Source organism: Mustela nigripes, chromosome 7, assembly GCF_022355385.1.
Source record: "Mustela nigripes isolate SB6536 chromosome 7, MUSNIG.SB6536, whole genome shotgun sequence".
In the NCBI taxonomy this organism is placed as follows: domain Eukaryota; kingdom Metazoa; phylum Chordata; class Mammalia; order Carnivora; family Mustelidae; genus Mustela; species Mustela nigripes.
In genome coordinates this window covers 29,306,676-29,326,697 of record NC_081563.1, presented here as the reverse complement: position 1 = coordinate 29,326,697, position 20,022 = coordinate 29,306,676, and the positions used below count along the sequence as shown (strand labels likewise).

The 20,022-nt window shown below is 39.3% G+C and overlaps 1 protein-coding gene across 2 annotated transcripts; it reads right to left on the bottom strand.

Annotated features, from left to right (window-relative positions):
- Positions 1-203: 203 nt before the first annotated feature.
- FAM98A (family with sequence similarity 98 member A) lies at positions 204-17,369 on the bottom strand. 2 transcript variants are annotated; one of them, XM_059405434.1, is made up of 8 exons: positions 17,205-17,369; positions 13,099-13,247; positions 9,807-9,941; positions 6,162-6,346; positions 5,073-5,153; positions 4,409-4,525; positions 2,114-2,281; positions 204-2,025 (listed from the first exon to the last, which is right to left on the bottom strand). In XM_059405434.1, the coding sequence occupies exons 1-8, from the start codon at positions 17,255-17,257 to the stop codon at positions 1,432-1,434; spliced, it is 1,482 nt and encodes a 493-aa protein (XP_059261417.1). In that variant the 5' UTR covers positions 17,258-17,369; the 3' UTR covers positions 204-1,431. The 2 variants fall into 2 exon arrangements, with proteins under 2 accessions (XP_059261417.1, XP_059261418.1); XM_059405435.1 differs by lacking the exons at positions 6,162-6,346; positions 13,099-13,247; positions 17,205-17,369 and having other exon boundaries at positions 9,807-9,894.
- Between the last annotated feature and the right edge of the window lie 2,653 nt (positions 17,370-20,022).

Below are 20,022 nucleotides of genomic sequence, written 5' to 3'. Positions count from 1 at the left end.
TGTTATGGTAAAAGGTAAATTTAGAAATAGGGATTTTTCAATTTATTTACTGTTGTAGGGTAAGGGTTATTTTTCATTACAAATTGTTTTAAAGAAACACTCAAGAATTTGGGGGGGGGGCAGATGCCTTGGCTCATAAGCTTAAACAAGCTTGAAACATGAATTCAGTTTTTAGAAGTAGCTAAAATAAAACTCAAACCAGAGAGAGAACATACAGATACTTTATTGCTCACCTTTCACACAAAGCACACCTCCAGCCATTTTCTTTCACAGCTTGACAATGTTTATGTATACAAAAACCCAGCAAGAAGCTTCATGTCGATTTCAGTAAAGGAGAATGTAAAACATCAACTCAGCCAGGCTTTTGTTTTCTGCAGCAATAATAAAGGGCCTCCTGCACTAAGCAAAAATCTGTCCTCTTACTTGGTAGTGCATTTCTTCCATTACAAAAAAAGTCTCCTGCCCAAGGCAAACTAACTTGTGTTTGCTGAGCCAGTGGTATTAACTCGTGCATAAAACAAATTTCAGTTTGCTGTTTCTTCTAACAGATTTCAAGTAAAAATAAAGTTTGAGGAGGAACTTGTTTTGAATGGATGCAGGTCAGTCTGAATTGCTATACTATATAAATGCCTACATGTACTATAGGTTCACAACTTAGTTTTTGCTTTATAATCTTTACGGATTTTGGCCATGTTCAAGGTTTTCAGAATTGAGCATATGGTACAGTATTCCATCAAAAGGATAAGGCTACTGAATGTGCTATCTGCAGAAGAGCTCATTTAATAGGAACTGACTTAAGAGTCTATCATGAAGCAAATGTGGCATAACCTCTCTGAATAAAAAGCCAATCAGGGCAGAACTGTGCTTGGAAAATAGGTGTTAGAATACTTTCAGGAAAACACATACAAATGGACTGTTAATATGAGGAAGGTTTCCTAGTTGAAAATCTAAAAAAATCTAGGAGAATCCTCATTTCCAAAAAACCGCTTTTTGAAAACTACTTATTCAAGTAATTTCTTCCCAAAAAAGTATGCATGTTCTGACTGTGGAATTAGTCTACTGGTCAGTTAAAGGCAATTTTAATTACCTTTTAAAAAATTCTTTATATAAAGGAGATGTTGTACGTGTTTCTCAAACAAACTTCATTATGTAAGTCCTTTGAAAAAAAAAAAAACAAAAACAACAAGCCCACAAACAAACCCAACTGAACCGAATGAAGACCTACAAATACTTATCCCAAGCAGGAATCTGCCTGCCACCTGTGGTCTCACATTAATTCAAAATTGATGCTGGACTCAGGATTCTGAAACTAAGTTTCTATTACGTGAGCTCTAGCAAAAGTATAAGGTTTTGTAGCCTCAACTAGTATAATGTCTTCCCTGTCCAAATCCAGAATGATTATACTGATAACCTCCATGCTGGAAGTGCTGTTCAAATTGTCCCCCCTGGTGATAATTCTGGCTCCCCCTCCCCCCCCCACCCTCCTCCCTGGCCTCCACGTCCACCTCGGCCTCCGCGACCCCCTCTCCCTCCACGACCACTGCCTCGATCATTATGGTGCCCACCATCTTGGTATCTATTGTCCTGCTGATATCCACCACCCTGGTATCCACTTCCTGTATATGTTGATGTTTGGAAGCCACCATAACCGCCGCCTTGATAGCTACCACTGTGGCTACCACCATGATAGCCACCTGGCTGGAAACCCGAATCCCGATAACCACCATCTTGGTAGCCACCTCCTCCTCCACTCCCTCCATCTGTCCAGCCTCCTTGATGTTTATTTCCTCTTCCTCCCCCTCGGCTACCATGGTCGTAGCCACCACGTCCACCTCTCCCTCCTCCTTGTTCATGACCTCCTCGTCCTCCGTATGAGGAATGTTCATAACCACCTCTCCCTCCTCCTCGGCCTCCTGCTTGCTGCTGGGGCCCATCTTGCCTTTTCTGCCATGGTGGCATCTCTGGAGGTGGAGGTTCAATTTCATTGGGTCTACCTCCTCTGTCAGGCACCCTGCCCATCAACACCTATGGGATAAGAAAGCTATTTTAAACTACTGTATTTTATAAATAGAAATGAATGTATCTGAAAGAAAATTAAAGGTACTTCAATCACCTTATTGATGGCACAGGCAGTTTTTTCTCTTATAGAGCCACTGCTTGTCCTTAAAATCTTCGACAAGTCTTGTCTTGCAGCCAAAAGGTGGGCAACAGAAATAGTACTTTTAGGAGACAAAACTGAACGTTTTGGCTGATAAACCTTTGCTAATTTTTCTGTCTGACTCTGTTGAAACAAAGTGTTCAAAGACAAAAGTCAATTTTCAAAATGACAACACTGATTTTTTTTTTTTTTAGTTTAAGAGAGAATGAGAGCTAGAGAGAGAAAGGGCATTCTTTCTTTTCTTTTTTAAAGATTTTATTTGAGAGAGAGAGAGAATGAGAGGAGAGACGTCAGAGAGAGAAGACTCCCTGCTGAGCAGGCAGCCTGATGTGGGACTGGATCCCAGGACTCCAGGATCATGACCTGAACCGAAGGCAGTTGCTTAACCAATTGAGCCACCCAGGCGCCCAAGAGCGGGCATTCTTACAGAGGGAGAGACAGATGGAGAGAAGCAGACTCCCCACTGAGCAGGGAGCCCAGTGTTGGGCTCAATCCCAGGACCCCGGGATCACAACCCAAGCTGAAGGCAGACGCTTCATCAGTGGAGCCACCCAGGTGCCCCAGAAACACTGATATTAAATAAGCTAAAGACTTCCAAAATGTCTGATAATAATAGTTATTAGGCTTAAGATGGGAGGATAAAAGTTCTACTCACCAGTGTTCCTACCTAGTCAAGAAATACTGTAAGACACAGCTGTTAAGAACCACAGTATTACTGCCTCACTCTCTGCATATTATCAAGTAGACAGTTTTTTAGCTAAGAGGTGCAGTCTGTTGTTTTTGAATGATTATTTCTATCAAAGATAACATAGGAAAGGACAGCTGTTTCCTACACAACGGCCACAGGAGAGAACAATTTGCTACTGACTAGCTGTGAGATCTCAGACAAAGCCTCCCATTTACTGGTCAACAGTTGTTTTTGTTTTGTTTTGTTTTGTTTTGTTTTTTAGTTGCAAAATGAGAGGAGTTAAGAAATGATCTTTGAGGCCCTTTTCCAACAAATACCCTCCAACAGTTTTGCAGCCAAACAGGGCTGTACCAAGGTTTAAAGATTTTAGGCGAAAATAACATATTTAGGAGAACTACATAGGGCACTTGGGTGGCTCAGGCTCAGTTGGTTGGGTGACTGCCTTTGGCTCAGGTCATGTCTCCAGAGTACCGGGTTCGAGTCCCACATGGGGCTCCCAGCTCTGCAGGGAGTCTGGTTCTCCCTCTGACCTCCCCTCTCAAGCTCTCTCTCCCTCTTAAAAAAAATAAAATCTTAAAAAACAAAAAAACTACATAAAAATTTTTTTTGGAGTCAACTAAAAAAATCTGTTTTCAAACATGAATGCACTATTATGGGAACATATAACACACAAATGGACCAACCTCCCCATAAGTTCAAGGATTAATTCCATTTCAGGGTCCTAAGGATGTGAAGTCTTTTGTACCAATTACTTTCTGCTCACTGATCATACAGTAGATACTTAATAAATACCCGTTGAATGACCAAGATCTTTACCTGGATTATCTCATTTAGTCTGAAGTAAAACTGAAGTCTTACTAGATTCTCCAATTCTCTATAAATATTTAGTAATGTCTGGTCTTGCTAAATCCAGTATTTCTAATTATAATTAGCAAATGAAACTGTTAGCTTTAAGTATAATAAATGAGTAATATAAAAATTGTTTTAGTGGAAAAAAAATTATTTTAGTGATATTTAGTCTTTTAGTTATTTTTAAATACTCTCTGTTTCTCTTACAAGTAAGTCCTCCCAGTAGGGTCTAAAATATATCATTTTGCGAGACCAGTGCTCTAACCCCTGAGCTACGGAGCCTAAAAGATATCATTTTGTTAAAAAATATTAAAAAGCTGAAAAATAATGTTTTCATTATTCCTGGAAGGCTGAAAGAATTGCTATGCAACAACTCACTGAAGAAAACTTCCTGTGTGTCTCTTATGCATTTCTCTTTAGTCTTCACTGTACCTAACCTGTGCTATGAATGTTTAAGTCTCATGTCTATAAATATTCTGCTCTTTTAAAATATTTACTATGGGGTGCCTGGGTGGCTCAGTGGGCTAAGCAGAAGCCTTTGGTTCAAGTCATGAACTGAGGGTACTGGGGATGGAGCAGTAAATCATCAGGCTCCCCGTTCAGAGGGAGTCGGCTTCACCCTCTCCTTCTGCCCCTCCCCGCAGCTTGTGTACTCTCTCTCAAATATAAATAAATAAATAAATAAATAAGTAAATAAAATATTTAATATGTACCTTAGCTCTGTCAGACCAGCCAAAAGACTGGACAGTGACATCCAAACGTTTTATTAGCAGCTTTCTCCGAACTTCATATTCATTGGCTATGGCTTGGTTAATTGCTTCTATCTTTTCCTAAAAAGGAAATTTGAAAGACCAGTTAGAATTTAAATGTGCCTGACACACTGTTCCAAAAAGGCAGAGACCGTGTCTCTTTTATTCATAACTGATTCCCCAGCACTTAACACAAAACAAATTACTTAATATACTACTAAAAGTTATTATAAATTCATTAAATAATAGGCTAAATAATGCCTCAAAACATAATAAAGATTAAGTATGAATTCTTATTTAGCCTTCCCATAATTTGCTGTGTGAAGTTGAGCCCAATGACGTTTTTGGCTTGAAGGCAACCCATCTGGCAATTAAAAACATACTGAACTTCAATTTATTTGGACCAGCTATGTGAAATATTTACAAATTATGAGGTTAAAGTATTTCTAACCTTCCACAAATAAAATTATTCTGAATTAATCTTCAGATTCACCAAAATGGAGTCTAAGAATGTCCACCTAGGAAGCTACATATTGGAAAACATAACCTCAACAGCACAAACTGTGTCAACATCATGAGATAGGTAAGTGGTTCTTCACCAAGAGTACTCAAGATGACTGCTACTCACCCAGTGGGCTGGTCCCATTGGCTTCTTCAATAAAGGCTTTCCCACATGGTTAGGTGGAACTTTTGCTAATGTCTCCTTTAACTGACACAAACACATAAATGAATGAATAAACAAATCTAAAAGTACAACATATCCTCCTCATCTTCCCAATTCCCATCATATCTTGCCATCAAAAGAAGATTCCTGACAGAGGCAAAGGTGGAGGATGTTTTGAAATGTACAGGACCCACACGATAAAGACACTCACTTGTCCCACTCCTCACGTGCCTAAGGAAGCATGATTCCTTCACTGTACCTAGAACAGTGCCTGACAACAGTAGGCACTCAATGTGTATTTGTTGAATGGATGAATGAACACACAGAAAAATATGGACTATGGATACAGTGCTGCTCCCCTGTAGAGTTCAGCCAAATTTGTGCATCATGGTGTCCATCTACCCCACAATGCAAATGTACCAATTCTTGGAGTCCAGCAGATATGCATACAGAGAGTAACTCTGCTATAATAAATATCATTCTTACAGTCATTAATTTATTAAAGTTGCTTAGTCCTAGTCAATTATATTTTAAAAACCTCTTAACTATTAATGTGTGGCATAAAAATAATTCTGACTTATTTTCACATACTAGATTATGTTAGTAGTCAATAAACCTAGTTTGCCAATTGAAACATAAGATTCAAATGACTGGATTAAAAACCAACAACATTTACATCCCTTTCTGTCCAGTCAATGAAAGGAGGGTGGTAACATTTAATGATCGAGAACTTAAAAATTGCGTCAAAGTTCAATGATAAGATTTTAAAAAGGACTTAAGTCTTCATTCTTTTTACATTATACCTAGTTTATTTCAGCTTATAAATCAAAGTGTAAATTTTCCTGTTTGAAAAAGAAACATGCTAACAAGTTAAAAAAAATAGTAAAATACTAATTTCTCTTTAAGGTATTGAGGATTTAAAACCCAAAACTCATTTAGTACAATGAATAATATGCACATTAGGTTCCCATTAAGAGAAATTAACTGGCTTCATTTCAAACAAATGTAGGACTATGCCTTTAATACACTACAATCTGGTACTAAAGGTCTTACTTTTTTTTCAATCCCGCTGAAGAATTGGAACATAGTTATATTGGCTGGAGGTTTGGACATTCCTAGAGCAATACATATGCCTTTCAACTCTTGAAAGACCTCACTACCGCCTCCTTCTTGAGCTTTTTTTGGAGGAGTATTCACACAGAGCATTCTGGCAGCTTCTAGTTCTGAGATGAGGTATGCTGAAGTAAACAAAATAAGATTTCAAAATGAGATACAGCTACAGTTAATAATCATAAGTCTGGAGTCACAACTCTATAGACCTAATGATACGTAACTTTTAAAGCTGCAAGAATGGATAAAAACAAGAAAAGAAAACCATTTTTACCTGCAAATGACATAACATATAAACTGGTTCTGTAATTCAGGTACTTAATCCATATATGTTTAAAGGGTAATTTATAAATAAGTGATTCTTCTTCGAAACCAAAGTATCAAGGTAGATCACATCTAAAAATCTGGATTCTTATAACCCACTATTTAGGAACTCCAGAACAGGGGTTGGCATCTGTTAACAAATCTGCAAAAGGTGGAAGGTAGCCAACTTCAGCAACAGTTGGAACCGGCTTTTATTATTTACTTCTCACCACTGACATGCACCAGTGATACAACTCTCTTGTTCTCTTATTTCCAATACTTAGGCAGTCTGTTCAGAACTGGCATAAAATATTTACAAGTGGTCAAACTTAACTTACAAAAGGGGGAAGACATGAAACTCCCCAAAAGCTCCTTTCTCATGGCTTCCAGTAGCTTAATGCCACCCTCTCTATTTAAAGAAAACTTTCTTTCATCTATAAAACCCTCTTCTCGGTATTCCCTTTCTTCCTACCTTCCTCACTCTCCCCCAACTCCCGAAAAATAGTATCAAGAAAACTTTCTAATCTTTTCTTAACAGAAAATATCAATGGTATCAATATCATCCCCTTGTGTGTTGATTTCAGCCAGGCATAATGGACAGCTGCAATCTGCTTCAGGTAACTGAGGGTATAAATATCCAATCTTATTCCTTTAACTTTTAAACTTTTATGAAAGGACATTTAAGTTTTTATGAAAGATCTTTTATGAAAGATGGGATCTCAGGACTTCAGGTTATGTGACAAAGTGAGAACCTTCTGATAACATTAGAATGATAGCTTTGGAAAAAATATTTTCTGGGCTCTTAAGTCCTATTAAAAGTTCAAAAGAATGATCAGCTTGAGTATCTCATTTCCTACACCTAAGATGTAATGCTAGAACAATAAATACAGCTAAGTTTCTGCAAAGGTCACTCTAAATGGCTTTGATAAAATCTTAGTGTGTTCTGTTACAGCAAACTGTAGGAGTTAAAAGATCAAAAAAGTAAAACACCACTGTCATGAAAATAACCACTGTTTTCCTAAGTAAGATATTACTGGAACATTACCACACTCGTTTCCATAATCTCTATGACTAGTACATGCTACAATAGTGGAAGTTAAGCAGTTGTGACAAAGACCCTATGGCTCACAAAGCTGAAAATATTTACCGTCCCAACCTTTAAAGTAAAAGTTTGCCAACCCTTGTTCTAGAAAATCATATGATTTAATAAACTGATTCTCTAAATTTGGGACATTAACTCAGGCATCCACGAAATTAGTTCACCAATACAATACAATTACCATCAAAAAACATTATCTGTTACTGATGTGTTCAAAGTACCAGGAAGGGCACTGGAGATATAATATAAAGCAAACAAAACAGATGATCTCTACTGACAATCTAGTTAGGAATAAAGAATATACGCATTTGCGATGAGGAATTCTTCATCTATTAGGAACTCAGATTATCTGACTTTTTTTTTTTTTTTTTTAACCTAAGGGAAATAATCTGACAACCAGAGAGGCAATAAATAGCCAAAACTTCTTCACCAGACACAAGAGAGTTTTTTAGCCGCCCATTCAAAGACTAATCTATTTTACTGACAATTCAATGAGATTGGTTATTTTCCCCCTTGGACCAACATACTAAAAGATTCAAATCAGTAAGGTAAAGGGTGCTGGAGAAATAAGTGAAATTATAGCACCAAAAGATAACAACTGAACTTGGAAAGATGAGAAATATTTATACAGAGAAAATAAGAGAATGAGCACATAAATACTAGCACGACAGAGAATACAAACTCAGGGAAACATTTTAAAAGGGAAACAGCCAAAAGCAAAGAAAAGGAGGAGTGAATAGTGTACGTGTCCATGAATTCCAAGAGCAGCATAACCTTTAGTTGGTTTTAGTCATTCAGTTGAGAAGCAAATAGTTGTGTATTACTGAAGAGCTTCTGAGGCGATAAATTATTAAAGTCTGTAAGTTGTAACCCCAAATCCAAAATAATATTCAGGGCAGTCTTTTTATTTAACAGGAAGGAGTCAAAGGCATTTTATAACGATTTATATTCAAAGTGGTTTTTGTAAGTCAGAACACTAAATAAGGCCAAACTCTGAGCTCCTTGAAAGAATTAGTTATTCACGGTCATTAGCAAGTTTTCCATGAAGTTCTTATCTTCCTATGTAAGATAACATATCCTGAGTGCCAAATGTTAGGTTTTGGTAAGCAGTGTTACAAAGGAAGAATGAGTGAGTACACTGTGGCTGAGCCACTGACAGAAATCACACAATCTGAAGGATACTGAATGCATGCGTAAGAACAACATGCAGCAATATCAGTATTTAAAGTAGTATCTGACCTATGTATCCACCTCCCGTCCTCCACAATGATTCAACAAAGGGGAAATTATGTGAAGTGACTCTGGAATAACTCGGTGCCTTGGTATAATGGCAATGAATACATTTTCCTTTCTTTTTTTTTTTTTTCAAAAACTGAACCTTCAAAATGGGAGCTGTCTCGTTTTTCCGAAACCAGTACAGTTGGAAAGACAGTATTTTAAAAATCCTCTGTACTGTGTTTGTCATATAAGAACTATAATATTCAGTTAACCAAAGCTTATTCTGAATGTGTCTCAGACTGCTATAAAAATTCTGAGTTAAGACTATTGGTTGTGGTTGCTGGAGAGTTCATTTAAGGCAATAAAATTTGTGAGTTTACTTACTGTTTTTCGGGGTGAAGAAAGAAATAGTAGTTAGTATATAAAAAACATGGAAGGAAAGAATTTTCATAACAATTTACTTCCCAGAATGATCAGTAAGCACAGGAACAATTCGAATACTATTCTAGAAAATTTTACACTGTAATTTGATATATTTACAAACAAAACCAAAACCTCCAAACAATTACCCAACCACAAAGAAATATCCACAATATAAAACACTTTAATTTTACTAAAAAATCTTCACCATTCCCACACTACCTTCCTAGTCTATTTTAAAATGTGTTTCCAGTCTAGAATGCTAAGGTTTAGTGATCACACACTTGAACCCGTGGCGCTAACTTTCGTCATATTAGGTGACGCACAATAGTACCAGCAAAGTTAAATGATAGAAGAGTAGAAATTATGAAACAATGCTGCTACCAGTGCAGAGGCCCTCCACTAGCCTCTAAGTTAGAAATGTAATAGTTTTTTTTAAGAAGCATTCTGAAATAAATCCATAATGAAATAGTGTAACAGTCAGTTTATCAGTCAAAGAAAACATGAATATAAAAATAATAGCTACATTCTAGTAGCCATGAACTTACTGAGCAAAAGGAGGCAGTTCTTCTGAACGAGAAGGCGCTTGGTCACATCCCCAGATGTCAGTGATAGATATGGACAGTTCATCTCCCCTAGTAGCCCACTCACCTCAAGCTGGAATTCTTCAGCTTCACTTGGGCCTTTTAAGAATTAAAAGAACTTTTAATAAAAATGACTTTTTCCCATTAGCATAAAAGTTATATACAAATGGAGAGTTCTAATAGTATTTTCCTAGCACAAGTTACTTTACTAATTCATCCTTTCTCACACCACTGCCAATTTTCTTAAGACGTTTTCATTACAGGGGCACCTGGGTGGCTCAGTGGGTTAAAGCCTCTGCCTTCAGCTCAGGTCATGATCTCAGGGTCCTGGGATCACACCCCACATTGGGCTCTCTGCTCAGTGGTGAGCCTGCTTCCTCCTTTCTCTCTGCCTACTTGTGATCTCTGTCAAATAAATAAATAAAATCTTTTAAAAAAAAGTTTTCATTACATAAGTCCCTTATTTGAGAATCTTTAATTATTTCCTAATTTCTACCCCATCTAATCCAATAATTTGTTTGCCTTCAAAGATTTCTTCATAACTTCTATGCTTCACCTTCCCATGCCCATTGCTGTAGTAGTACCTATGACATGTATGTACTAGTTACCTTTTATCTCCATACATATTCTATTTGTGCCAGGTCAGTCTCCTCACTGTCCCAAGAACAGTGTTATTTCTACTTGTGCGCCTTCAGTGAAGCTATCCCCTGTGGCTGACATACCCTCTACTTTCCCTTCGCCTATCAAATCCCACCTCCCCATTAAAGCCCATTGGCTCCTTGAGAAGACCTTCCCCAAGTCCTGTTATACTCACTCATTTCCTCCCCCTGTGAGCTGCAAAGTTAGATTACTGTACTAATCTCCAGTTTCATTTGTGCCTAATATTCCCACTGAGATTAAAGTTAGCAAACATGACTTGTAGTTCTATATTCCCAAACATGTTAAGTAGAGAGTTCATTTTGTGAACCTAGAAGAAACAACGCTCCTTTCTCCCTTACTTTCTGATGGTTCTCTATCACGCAAGGGCAAAAATTAACTTGACCTGGGTTCATTTTCTTTCTTTCTTTTTTTTTTTTTTAAAGATTTTATTTATTTGCAAGAGAGAGCACACAGTAGAGAGAGCAACTGTGAGCAGGAGAGGGAGAGAGGGAGCAGCAGACTCCCGGCTGAGCAGGGAGCCTGATGCAGGACTTGATCCCAGGACCCTGGGATCATGACCTGAGCCAAAGGCATTTAATTGACTGAACCAACCAGGTTCTGTGGGTGCATTTTCTCATCTGTAAAATGGGAAGGCTGTATTATCAATGTTTTGCAAGCTGTTCTGTGAACTCAAATTCCACAGAACTCCTTTAGAAACAGCTGTGGAGGATGAGGAGCGTTGTGTAAGAAGCACTCCCTCTTAACTTCAACTAAACCGGTACACCGTTACCTGTTTTGTATGCTGGCGTCTACGTTTTTGTTTGAACAAAGCGGTTCCAGGTTACAAATAGTTGTCATCTATTGAAGGTGTTTTCCCAAGTCCCTACAATCTCATAAGTGTTAGGTCAAGAGGCAGCGTTAAAGAGTACTGGCTCCCAAACTTGACTGCTGGGGTTGAATTCTGGCGGTATCACGTACTAGTTGTGTGACCTCAGGCAGTGAGTTGTGTGTATCATGTACTAGTTGTGTGACCTCAGACAGTTTAACCTAGCTGTGCTTCCTTTTTTAACATATAAAAGAGTAATAAAACCAGGGCACCTGGGTGGCTCAGTGGGTTAAGCCTCTGCCTTCAGCTCAAGTCATGGTCTCAGGGTCCTGGGATCAAGTCCCACATTTTGGGCTATGTGCTCAACAGGGAACCTGATACCTGCTTCTCTTTCTCTGTCTCCCTCTTTACCGACTTGTGATCTCTTATCTGTCAAATAAATAAGTAAGTTCTTTAAAAAAAAAAAAAGTAATAAAACCTGCTTCAGGTTTTAAATGACTTAACAAATGGAAACTGCTTACAACATATTGTTCAATAAATGTAAGCTGCTGCCATCATTACTGTTACCTGACAGTGTTCTTAGTAATCGGAACTGGCTGCAACTAACATGAGCACATTAAATATCCTGAATATGCAAGAAAGTGAGCTCTTCAAAATGGGATTCTGGGGGCACCTGGGTGGCTCAGAGGGTTAAGCCTCTGCCTTCGGGTCAGGTCATGATCTCAGGGTCCTGGGATCGAGCCCTGCATCAGGCTCTCTGCTCAGAAAGGGAGCCTGCTTCCCCCTCCCCCTCTGCCTGCCTCTCTGCCTGCTTGTGATCTCTCTCTCTGTCAAATAAGTAAATATTTAAAAAAAAAAAAAAAAAATGGGATTCTGTGTGGGGAGGGGTGGGGGGGGAGGATTATGTGTATAGTTCTCCATGAGGGGAAGTTAACAAGAGAGCATTTTTCTTTGTCTCCTATTGTAGGTTTACCTACAGTAGGAGGAAACCAGATGGTCAAGTGTTGGGTTCCAAGCTTTTGTCTCTTTTGCAGAGTCAACAAACTAGTGCTAATACAATAACAAAATTGGCAAATATAAAACAGCTTTCAATGCCTTATGAGATTTATCTCATAAATCTGACAGAGCTGCATCTGGTTGTGACAGACCTGACAATACATTCCCAACTTCTTAAGAAAGTGTTCTTTCTCCCCATATATAACAGGATTATAATGCATTTATTTTACATGCTATATGTACCTTTGGAATCTAAGAAAAACATCCCAATTTCCAGTTCTAGCCACTGATTTAAGAACTAACAAGCCAGGGTGCCTGGGTAGCTCATTGGGTTAAAGTCTCTGCCTTCTGTTCAGGTCATGATCTCGGGGGGCTCTCTGCTCAGCATGGAGCCTACTTCCCCCTCTCCCAGTGCCTGACTCTCTGCCCACTTGTGATCTCTGTCAAATAAATAAATAAAAATCTTAAAAAAAAAAATCTAACTAACAAGCCATGTTTCACAAAGAATGGAAAGTTCATATATGCTATACTTGTCTCCCATTTCTATATCTTAGTAATGTGGTCTTTTCAACCACTACAATGTTTTAGTACTTGCCCAACTATAATCTATTTTCTCAACTTCCAAAATCACTTTATCTCTGAAAATAATGGAGGAAGAAAGTATTTGGGTTTCTTCATAAATCTTCTTTTTTAATTCACAAAAACTTAAAACTTCAGGTTTAGTACTAAAATGTTCAACTGACAATACCCCAATTTTACTTTATATTTTGTATCTAACACTGAATGTTTACTTACTGTTAGTTGCTTGCACATTTTCCTCTAATTTACAGAATACTCTTAATTCAGACACCAGCCAAGCACAGAGTTTGGTAAACTCGGGGGAACTGGCTCCAGCAGAGACTGCCTGAGATAGAGCGCCATCTTCCAACAATGGACCCTTGTAACTGGTGAGTAAAAAATTATACTTCAGAAGAATAAAAAAAACCCACACCTAATATTTTATACAAACACTATGTACATATTATTTGTATGAATAAACAATCATTTCACAAGTTACGAAAACCACTTTGCAAACTTAAAAATGTAAATAAAATTTATAGAAAACTAAATCTAAAATTTAAATTTTAATCTAATAAAATCTATTAGAAAAATAAGTTACACAACTGCATTTCCACCCTTCAAAATATACATAAATATTTAAGAATCATATATACTACTAAATTATGTCAACTTCTGTACATTATACTGAAAGCTCTTGCTATACAAAGATTTTCTTAACCGAATTGAATATTAAAACCCCAGTAACAAGTAACATACTGTAACATTAACAAGTGATTATACTATAGTTTACGATTTCAGAAATAAAATTTAAGTTACCTTTTCTAGAAATTTTTCCAGAAATCAATTAGGTTAGTTTTGTTTTGTTACTTTTTTTAAAAGCAAAAAACTTTCCAGTTAATCATTTATTTCCTTTTACCATATCTAATGACAGTTAAAGCTATTAAGACATACTAGTACCAGAGAAATGTCTGGATTAATTTAAAAGATTAGTAATTGCTGGCAAGTTGATATCTAGGTGAACTGGTGCATCTGAATCCTATTCCTTTGAAAACGATTCAAGCATAATTCTGAAGTATTATTAAATATCCAAAATTCATAAAAGACAATAGTGATAATGAATCACCTAGAATACATCTAGAACTAAAGATCCTGTCATTTTCAGGCTAATTAAAAAATATATATTTTCCAGAAGATTATTTTAACTTTTAAGAGAAATATTGATAAAAAGTTATTGAAGGTGAAACATTAAATATACTTAAGATGATTTGATGTTTGAAAGTATAGAGATGTTAGAGAAATGACAATATTTGATTCTTTTAAAATGCACCTATGTATTTATACACTGAATGAAATGGGAAAAAATCTTACATAAGAAATGAGATTATAGGGGCATCTGGGAGGCTCAGTGGGTTAAGCCTCTGCCTTCAGCTCAGGTCATGGTCTCAGGGTCCTGGGATGGAGCTCCTCATTGGGCTTCCTGTTCAGGAGGGAGCCTGCTTCCTCCCCTCTCTCTGCCTGCCTCTCTGCCTACTTGTCATCTCTCTCACTCTGTTCAATAAATAAAATCTTCAAGGGAAAAAAAAGTGAGATTATATATAGTCTGACATCTAGATTCAAACCACATATAATTAGACACTGTAATAAAGACACTAGGCCTAGAAATCTCTCCTTGTGTTACATATTTATAATTTGTTAGTTTATTCTATAAGTAGTTACTGAATTCCCGTGTGCCACATTAAAGACAAAAGATAGACATTTAAAATTCTAGTATTTCTCAGTGAATCCTTTAAAAGTACATGTCAATTAATTAAGCCTGAATTTTAATGAGTGAGTACCACCAAACTAAGTGGTTAGGCTTAAAATATATAGCAAAGTTTTCAGAAAATCTGACGGTTTACCTTATAACCCATCTTGAGTATTTACTTGATTTACAATTACTATAGTAAACTTTTTTTTTTTTAAGATTTTGTTTATTGGGGCGCCTGCGCAGCTCAGTGGGCTAAAGCCTCTGCCTTCGGCTCAGGTCATGATCTTAGGGTCCTGGAATTGAGCCCCACCCACATTGGGCTCTCTACTTGGCGGGGGTCCTGCTTCCCTTCCTCTCTCTCTGCCTGCCTCTCTGCCTACTTGTGATCTCTCTGTCAAATTAATAAATAAAATCTCAAAAAAATATTTTGTTTATTTGACAGAGAGAAAGATCACAAATGGGCAGGGGTGGGGAGAAGTAGGGTCCCCCCCATGCAGGGCTGCATCCCAGGACCCTGAGATCATGACCTGAGCCGAAGGCAGTCTTTAACCCACTGAGCCATCCAGGCACCCCTAAAAGTTACTACTTTAGTACTCCAGAAAAGAAAAAATATAGTTAAAAGGGTAGAAGATGGGAAGAAATAGCGTCCATCACCAATTGTTAGGTAACATCTACCCAGGCAGTTCGACTACATTTAAATAAGGATCCCTTCTCTCATTTTACTACTCCTTCAATGCTAAACCTAAGTGTCATTTCTTCTAAGAAGCTTTTAGGACTTCATTTCCTTTCCAAGTAAAAGGACCTTCCTCAGTGCTCCTCATAGTATATTCTCAGTGTGAACTTCTCTTCCACCTCACTTTGTGCCCATATATGATCAGCCCAACACTGCCACAGAGCAGGTGTTCCTCAAGAAAATGTTTATTGAATGGATTTATATGTGAGCCAGCAATTTAGTCTGAGATGTCCACCAAAGAGACCATTTTGCTAAATGTGACTTTTACCTATGCTCTAATCAAAGAAATAAGTCCCCTAAAGTCTGGAATATTCCTGAAAATTCAGAGCAAGTTCCAAAGAAAAGAACAATGGTAATTCACTTAAAGAAAAAAGATTTAGGGGTGCCTGGGTGGCTCAGTGGGTTAAAGCCTCTGCCTTCAGCTCAGGTCATGATCCCAGGGTCCTGGGATCAAGCCCCGCATCAGGCTCTCTGCTCAGCAAGGAGCCTGCTTCCTCCTCTCTCTCTGCCTACTTGTGATCTCTCTGTCAAATAAATAAAATCTTTAAAAAAGAAAAAGAAAAGAAAAAAGATTTAAGCACTACCACTTCTTTTTCCAAAAACTTCCATCAGGACAGCAAATGACTTAATCGGCAGACGCTGAGAACCTGATGGTGTCCCTTCCTAAAGAAAGGTTCCCCCAAAGATTTCCATGTCATGGAAAAACTTTTGCGGAGGGTTTTGATGAAGGACTTGTTACTTTATAAATATAGCTAGCTAAATCTATCTATCTATCTCTATATTTTGGGTACCATTTACCTGTAGACAAATATTTAATCACACAATTTGTTTCTGGAAACACACTTAGACCAAAAGTTTCTAAATTCTCATTTTTCGTTTTTTGTTTTTTTTTTTTTAAAGGTTTTATTTATTTGACAAAGAGGGAGAGAGAGAACAGGAACACAAGCAGGGTGAGTGAGAGAAGGAAAGCAGGCCTCCTGCTGAGCAGGGAGCCCATGCAGGGCTCCATCCCAGGACCCTGGGATCACGACCCGAGCCAAAGGCAGACGCTTAAGGACTGAGCCAACCAGGCGCCCCTAAATTCTCAAGTTTTAAAGAGAACACTAATCTCAGGGACCCAGTGAGGTAAAAAGCCCTATTTCCAGCTTCTAGGTACCGCATTATGGTTGGGCGATTGTCAGAATGGACGAAATGCACAACAAACATGTAGGGACTTGGTGGCTGAAGATGCCTCATAGAGTAAGGGCTAATGGTGGCTCGACGAAGTACTGTGTTAAGGGAAACAGCCAGTGAATGGTTCCCATGAAGGTGGTGACAGGTGAGATGCCTAAGAGAGCTGGCTAGCGGAACAGAGGCAGACATGTGGCTCAGAGAAGCCCGAGTGCATGCAGAGATGACTGGGCAAAGGAGATTTTTTGGAGAGAAATGGGGTGGGGTAGCAATACGGGCTCAAGAGAGGAGCAGGAAGTTTGGAGGACAACCAGGGAAAAAAGAGAATCAACTTTAGCAACCTCTAGAGTGAGGGAGTAAGGCAAGAAGACGGGGAGCAAGACCAGCAGCTCAGGGAGGGGGGTGGCAAGAACCCAGAGCCCAGACAATGACACGCATGACTGACAAACGCTGCGGGTTAACTCGGCTGCAGGGAGCACACAGCAGGCCTAGGGTCGTCGCTTTAGGAGGGCCCCGACCCGGCAGGGCTGACAGTGGACGTGGCATTGGGGTCCCAGAGCCGTAAGGAGGCGACAGTCAGGAGCCACCGGGTGCGGCGTGCGGAGGCAGGTGTCCCTGACTGGGGCGGAGGACGTGTTCCCGGGGGCCGGCAGTGTGAGGTTTAGGAGACCCGTACCCTGGCAGTCTTACCCTAGATCTTCCAACGACTCCAAGATGTCAGTCTCCATGAGGTCACACTCCATGCTACTGTGGTATTCAAATTTCCGAGTCGTCAGGGTCCCCTCTTCGCCGGCAACGCGTACACTCGCGCATGCGCTGCTTCCCCGGAACTTCCAAATCGACAGCTGGCGCCTCAACCGCTGCACTGCGCATGTCCCGAGCGTGCGCAAGAAACTCGGTCCCGCCTGCCGCCCCACCCCTGCCGGCTAAGGGGTTGCCGGGCGGTACCGTGTTACACATGCGTAGTACTGAATAGCGAAGCCGGCGGCCCGAAGAAGGGCAGGAGGACTGGCTGCGTGGCAGATGGGCGTGGGGACCCACACCGAGGGGGAGCGCTCTAACCTCTCTTAATTGGGTGTACGCATGTGCGAATCTTGGGGCGAGGCGGGCGCGGACAGAGCTTGGGGAGAGGGGGTCTCAAGACGTGGTGGGTGTGGGCTGTGAAAACGGAGTCTCCGGATATCTGGGAGTCCCCCGAGTGGGTCCCCGCCGCGTGCTGGCCTGTCTCGCCTGAGCTCTGGGTCGTGCAGAAAGGGAAAAGTCCAGTTTAATTTCTTAGGACAGGCGCCGACTGGCCAGCGCCGAGATCCGCGGATCCCATGCGGTTTGTGGCCGCAGTAGCTTTAGTTCGGGATCAGAGAGGCGGCAACTTTCCGTGGCCACGGATGGGTTCAGGAAGTTGTTTAATTCCGTTGCTTTTTCTCCCTGATTTCTTAAGCCCTTTCCAGGCGTCCTCGATTTTAAAGAGGGGGTCGAGGGTAGGTGGGGCGTCATACCGTATCCGATAGAGTAACCTACCTTTAAATCCACACAATTTAAAGAGAGGAAACTTTTCTGTTTTTGACGTTTGTCTCTCTGGGACATTCAACTCACGATGGCTTATGATTCCTTGTCCGTTATTGATTGGGTATGTACTTAGAAATTACTGATAAATGAGGAAAGTTGTTTCAAAAGTGATGGCACATTTGGAAAATTACATTTAACCACGAGTTGGCATAATGTTGAATTGGGTAGGCATTTAGAGAATTCTCACACTCTGCCAGTAAATTTTATTTTATATTCTCAAACATTTTTGTCTTAATGGCTAAATGCTCCTATTCCTAACAGTACTCCTTTTTTATTTCCTTATTTTGCATTATTGCAGTGGGGAAAGGAATTCATATTTATTATGTACCTACCCTGGGATTGACATGGTATTACCCCTTTGATCCATATTATTTCATGCAACCATAAGCCTGTGTAGGTTTTACTCCCATTTTACAGATAATGACACTAAGGCTCAGAAGCTTAACGATCTGTTAAAAATCATAAGGCTATTAAGGAACTGGATTTTGAGACTGAGTTATATGTGAATCCTTACTCCTTCTGATTTGATTTAACTGGTTTAATAAGGATTTATATGTAGGATATGATAAAATGGGAAGATGTAGCTAGTGGAATTTGTTTAAGCCTATGTACTGTATATACTAATTATAATGCAAATGGAATTATTATTTGTTCTTCTAGGGTTGTTGAAGATGCTAACAAAAATAATGCTTAATGCAAATTCAACTGGGAAAATAAAGGGTATCATTCTTGCCTCACTTGATGTAGGTTGTAACATGTAATGTTTGTGAGTGAACAAGTGAAAATTCCCCCTAAATTTCTTCTTCTCTCTCTAATGCAATTAAATTATTTATTTTTTTAATTTCTTTTTTTTTTTTTTAAGATTTTATTTATTTATTTGACAGACAGAGATCATAGAGATAGAGAGAGGAGGAAGCAGGCTCCCTGCTGAGAAGAGAGCCGATGCCTGGCTGGATCCCAGGACCCTGAGATCCTGACCTGAGCCAAAGGCAGAGGCTTAACCCACTGAGCCACCCAGGCACCCCTAAATTATTTAATTTAAATTGAGGGTAGCCATCATAGTTTTTAAAAATACTTTGATATTTGCCTCAATAAAACCGATGCTTTAAAAAGTAAATATTGTCATTCCTATAGGATCTACTAGGAATCTTGTGCACTTTATTTTGAAATATTTTATATTGTAAACTTGTTATCTAAAGACCTCATTCAGGCTGAATTTAATTGAAAGAAAAGAACACTGATCTGGGAGTCAAGTAAGGAGCCCAAGTTTTGGCCTCAGATTAGTACAGGAATGAATTTTCTAATATTTAAAGGTATCTGAAATCCATCAGTTATTTATGAGAGATGATCAGTTTTCTGTGTAGAAGGTGTTCCGCCAGAGGCTGGATGATGACTCGTGGAGAGTCTTACGAGAAGGGAGGCACAGGGCTTTTTACTAACCCTGGTGACCTTTGATTAGACTCTTACCCCCAAAAGAATGTAAAATACCAGTTAAAACCCCTCCTAGTATCTATCCCTGGGGAGGGCTGGTTGCTGTCTGTTTTAGTTTTCTGTGGCTACTATAACAGGTGACCACAAACTTAGTGGCTTACAACAAGACAAACTGATTACCTTTCAGTTTCGAAGGTCAGATGTCTGAAAGGGATCACAGGCCTAAAGTCAGCAAGGCTACATTCCTTTTGGAGTTTTTAGGGGAAAAACTATTTTCTTCCCTTTCCTAGCTTCTAGGAGCTGTCCTCATACCTTGGCTTGTGACCCCTCTCCTTCTTCAACAATCGTATCACTCCAGTCTCTGCTTCCTTGATGTCAAAACTTCTCTCTTACTCTCCTCCCCATCTTTCACTTATGAGGACCCTTGTGGTTACATTGGGCCAACCCGGATACTCCAGAATCATCTCCCCACTTCAAGATCCTTAATTAAGCCACTCCTACAGAGTCTCTT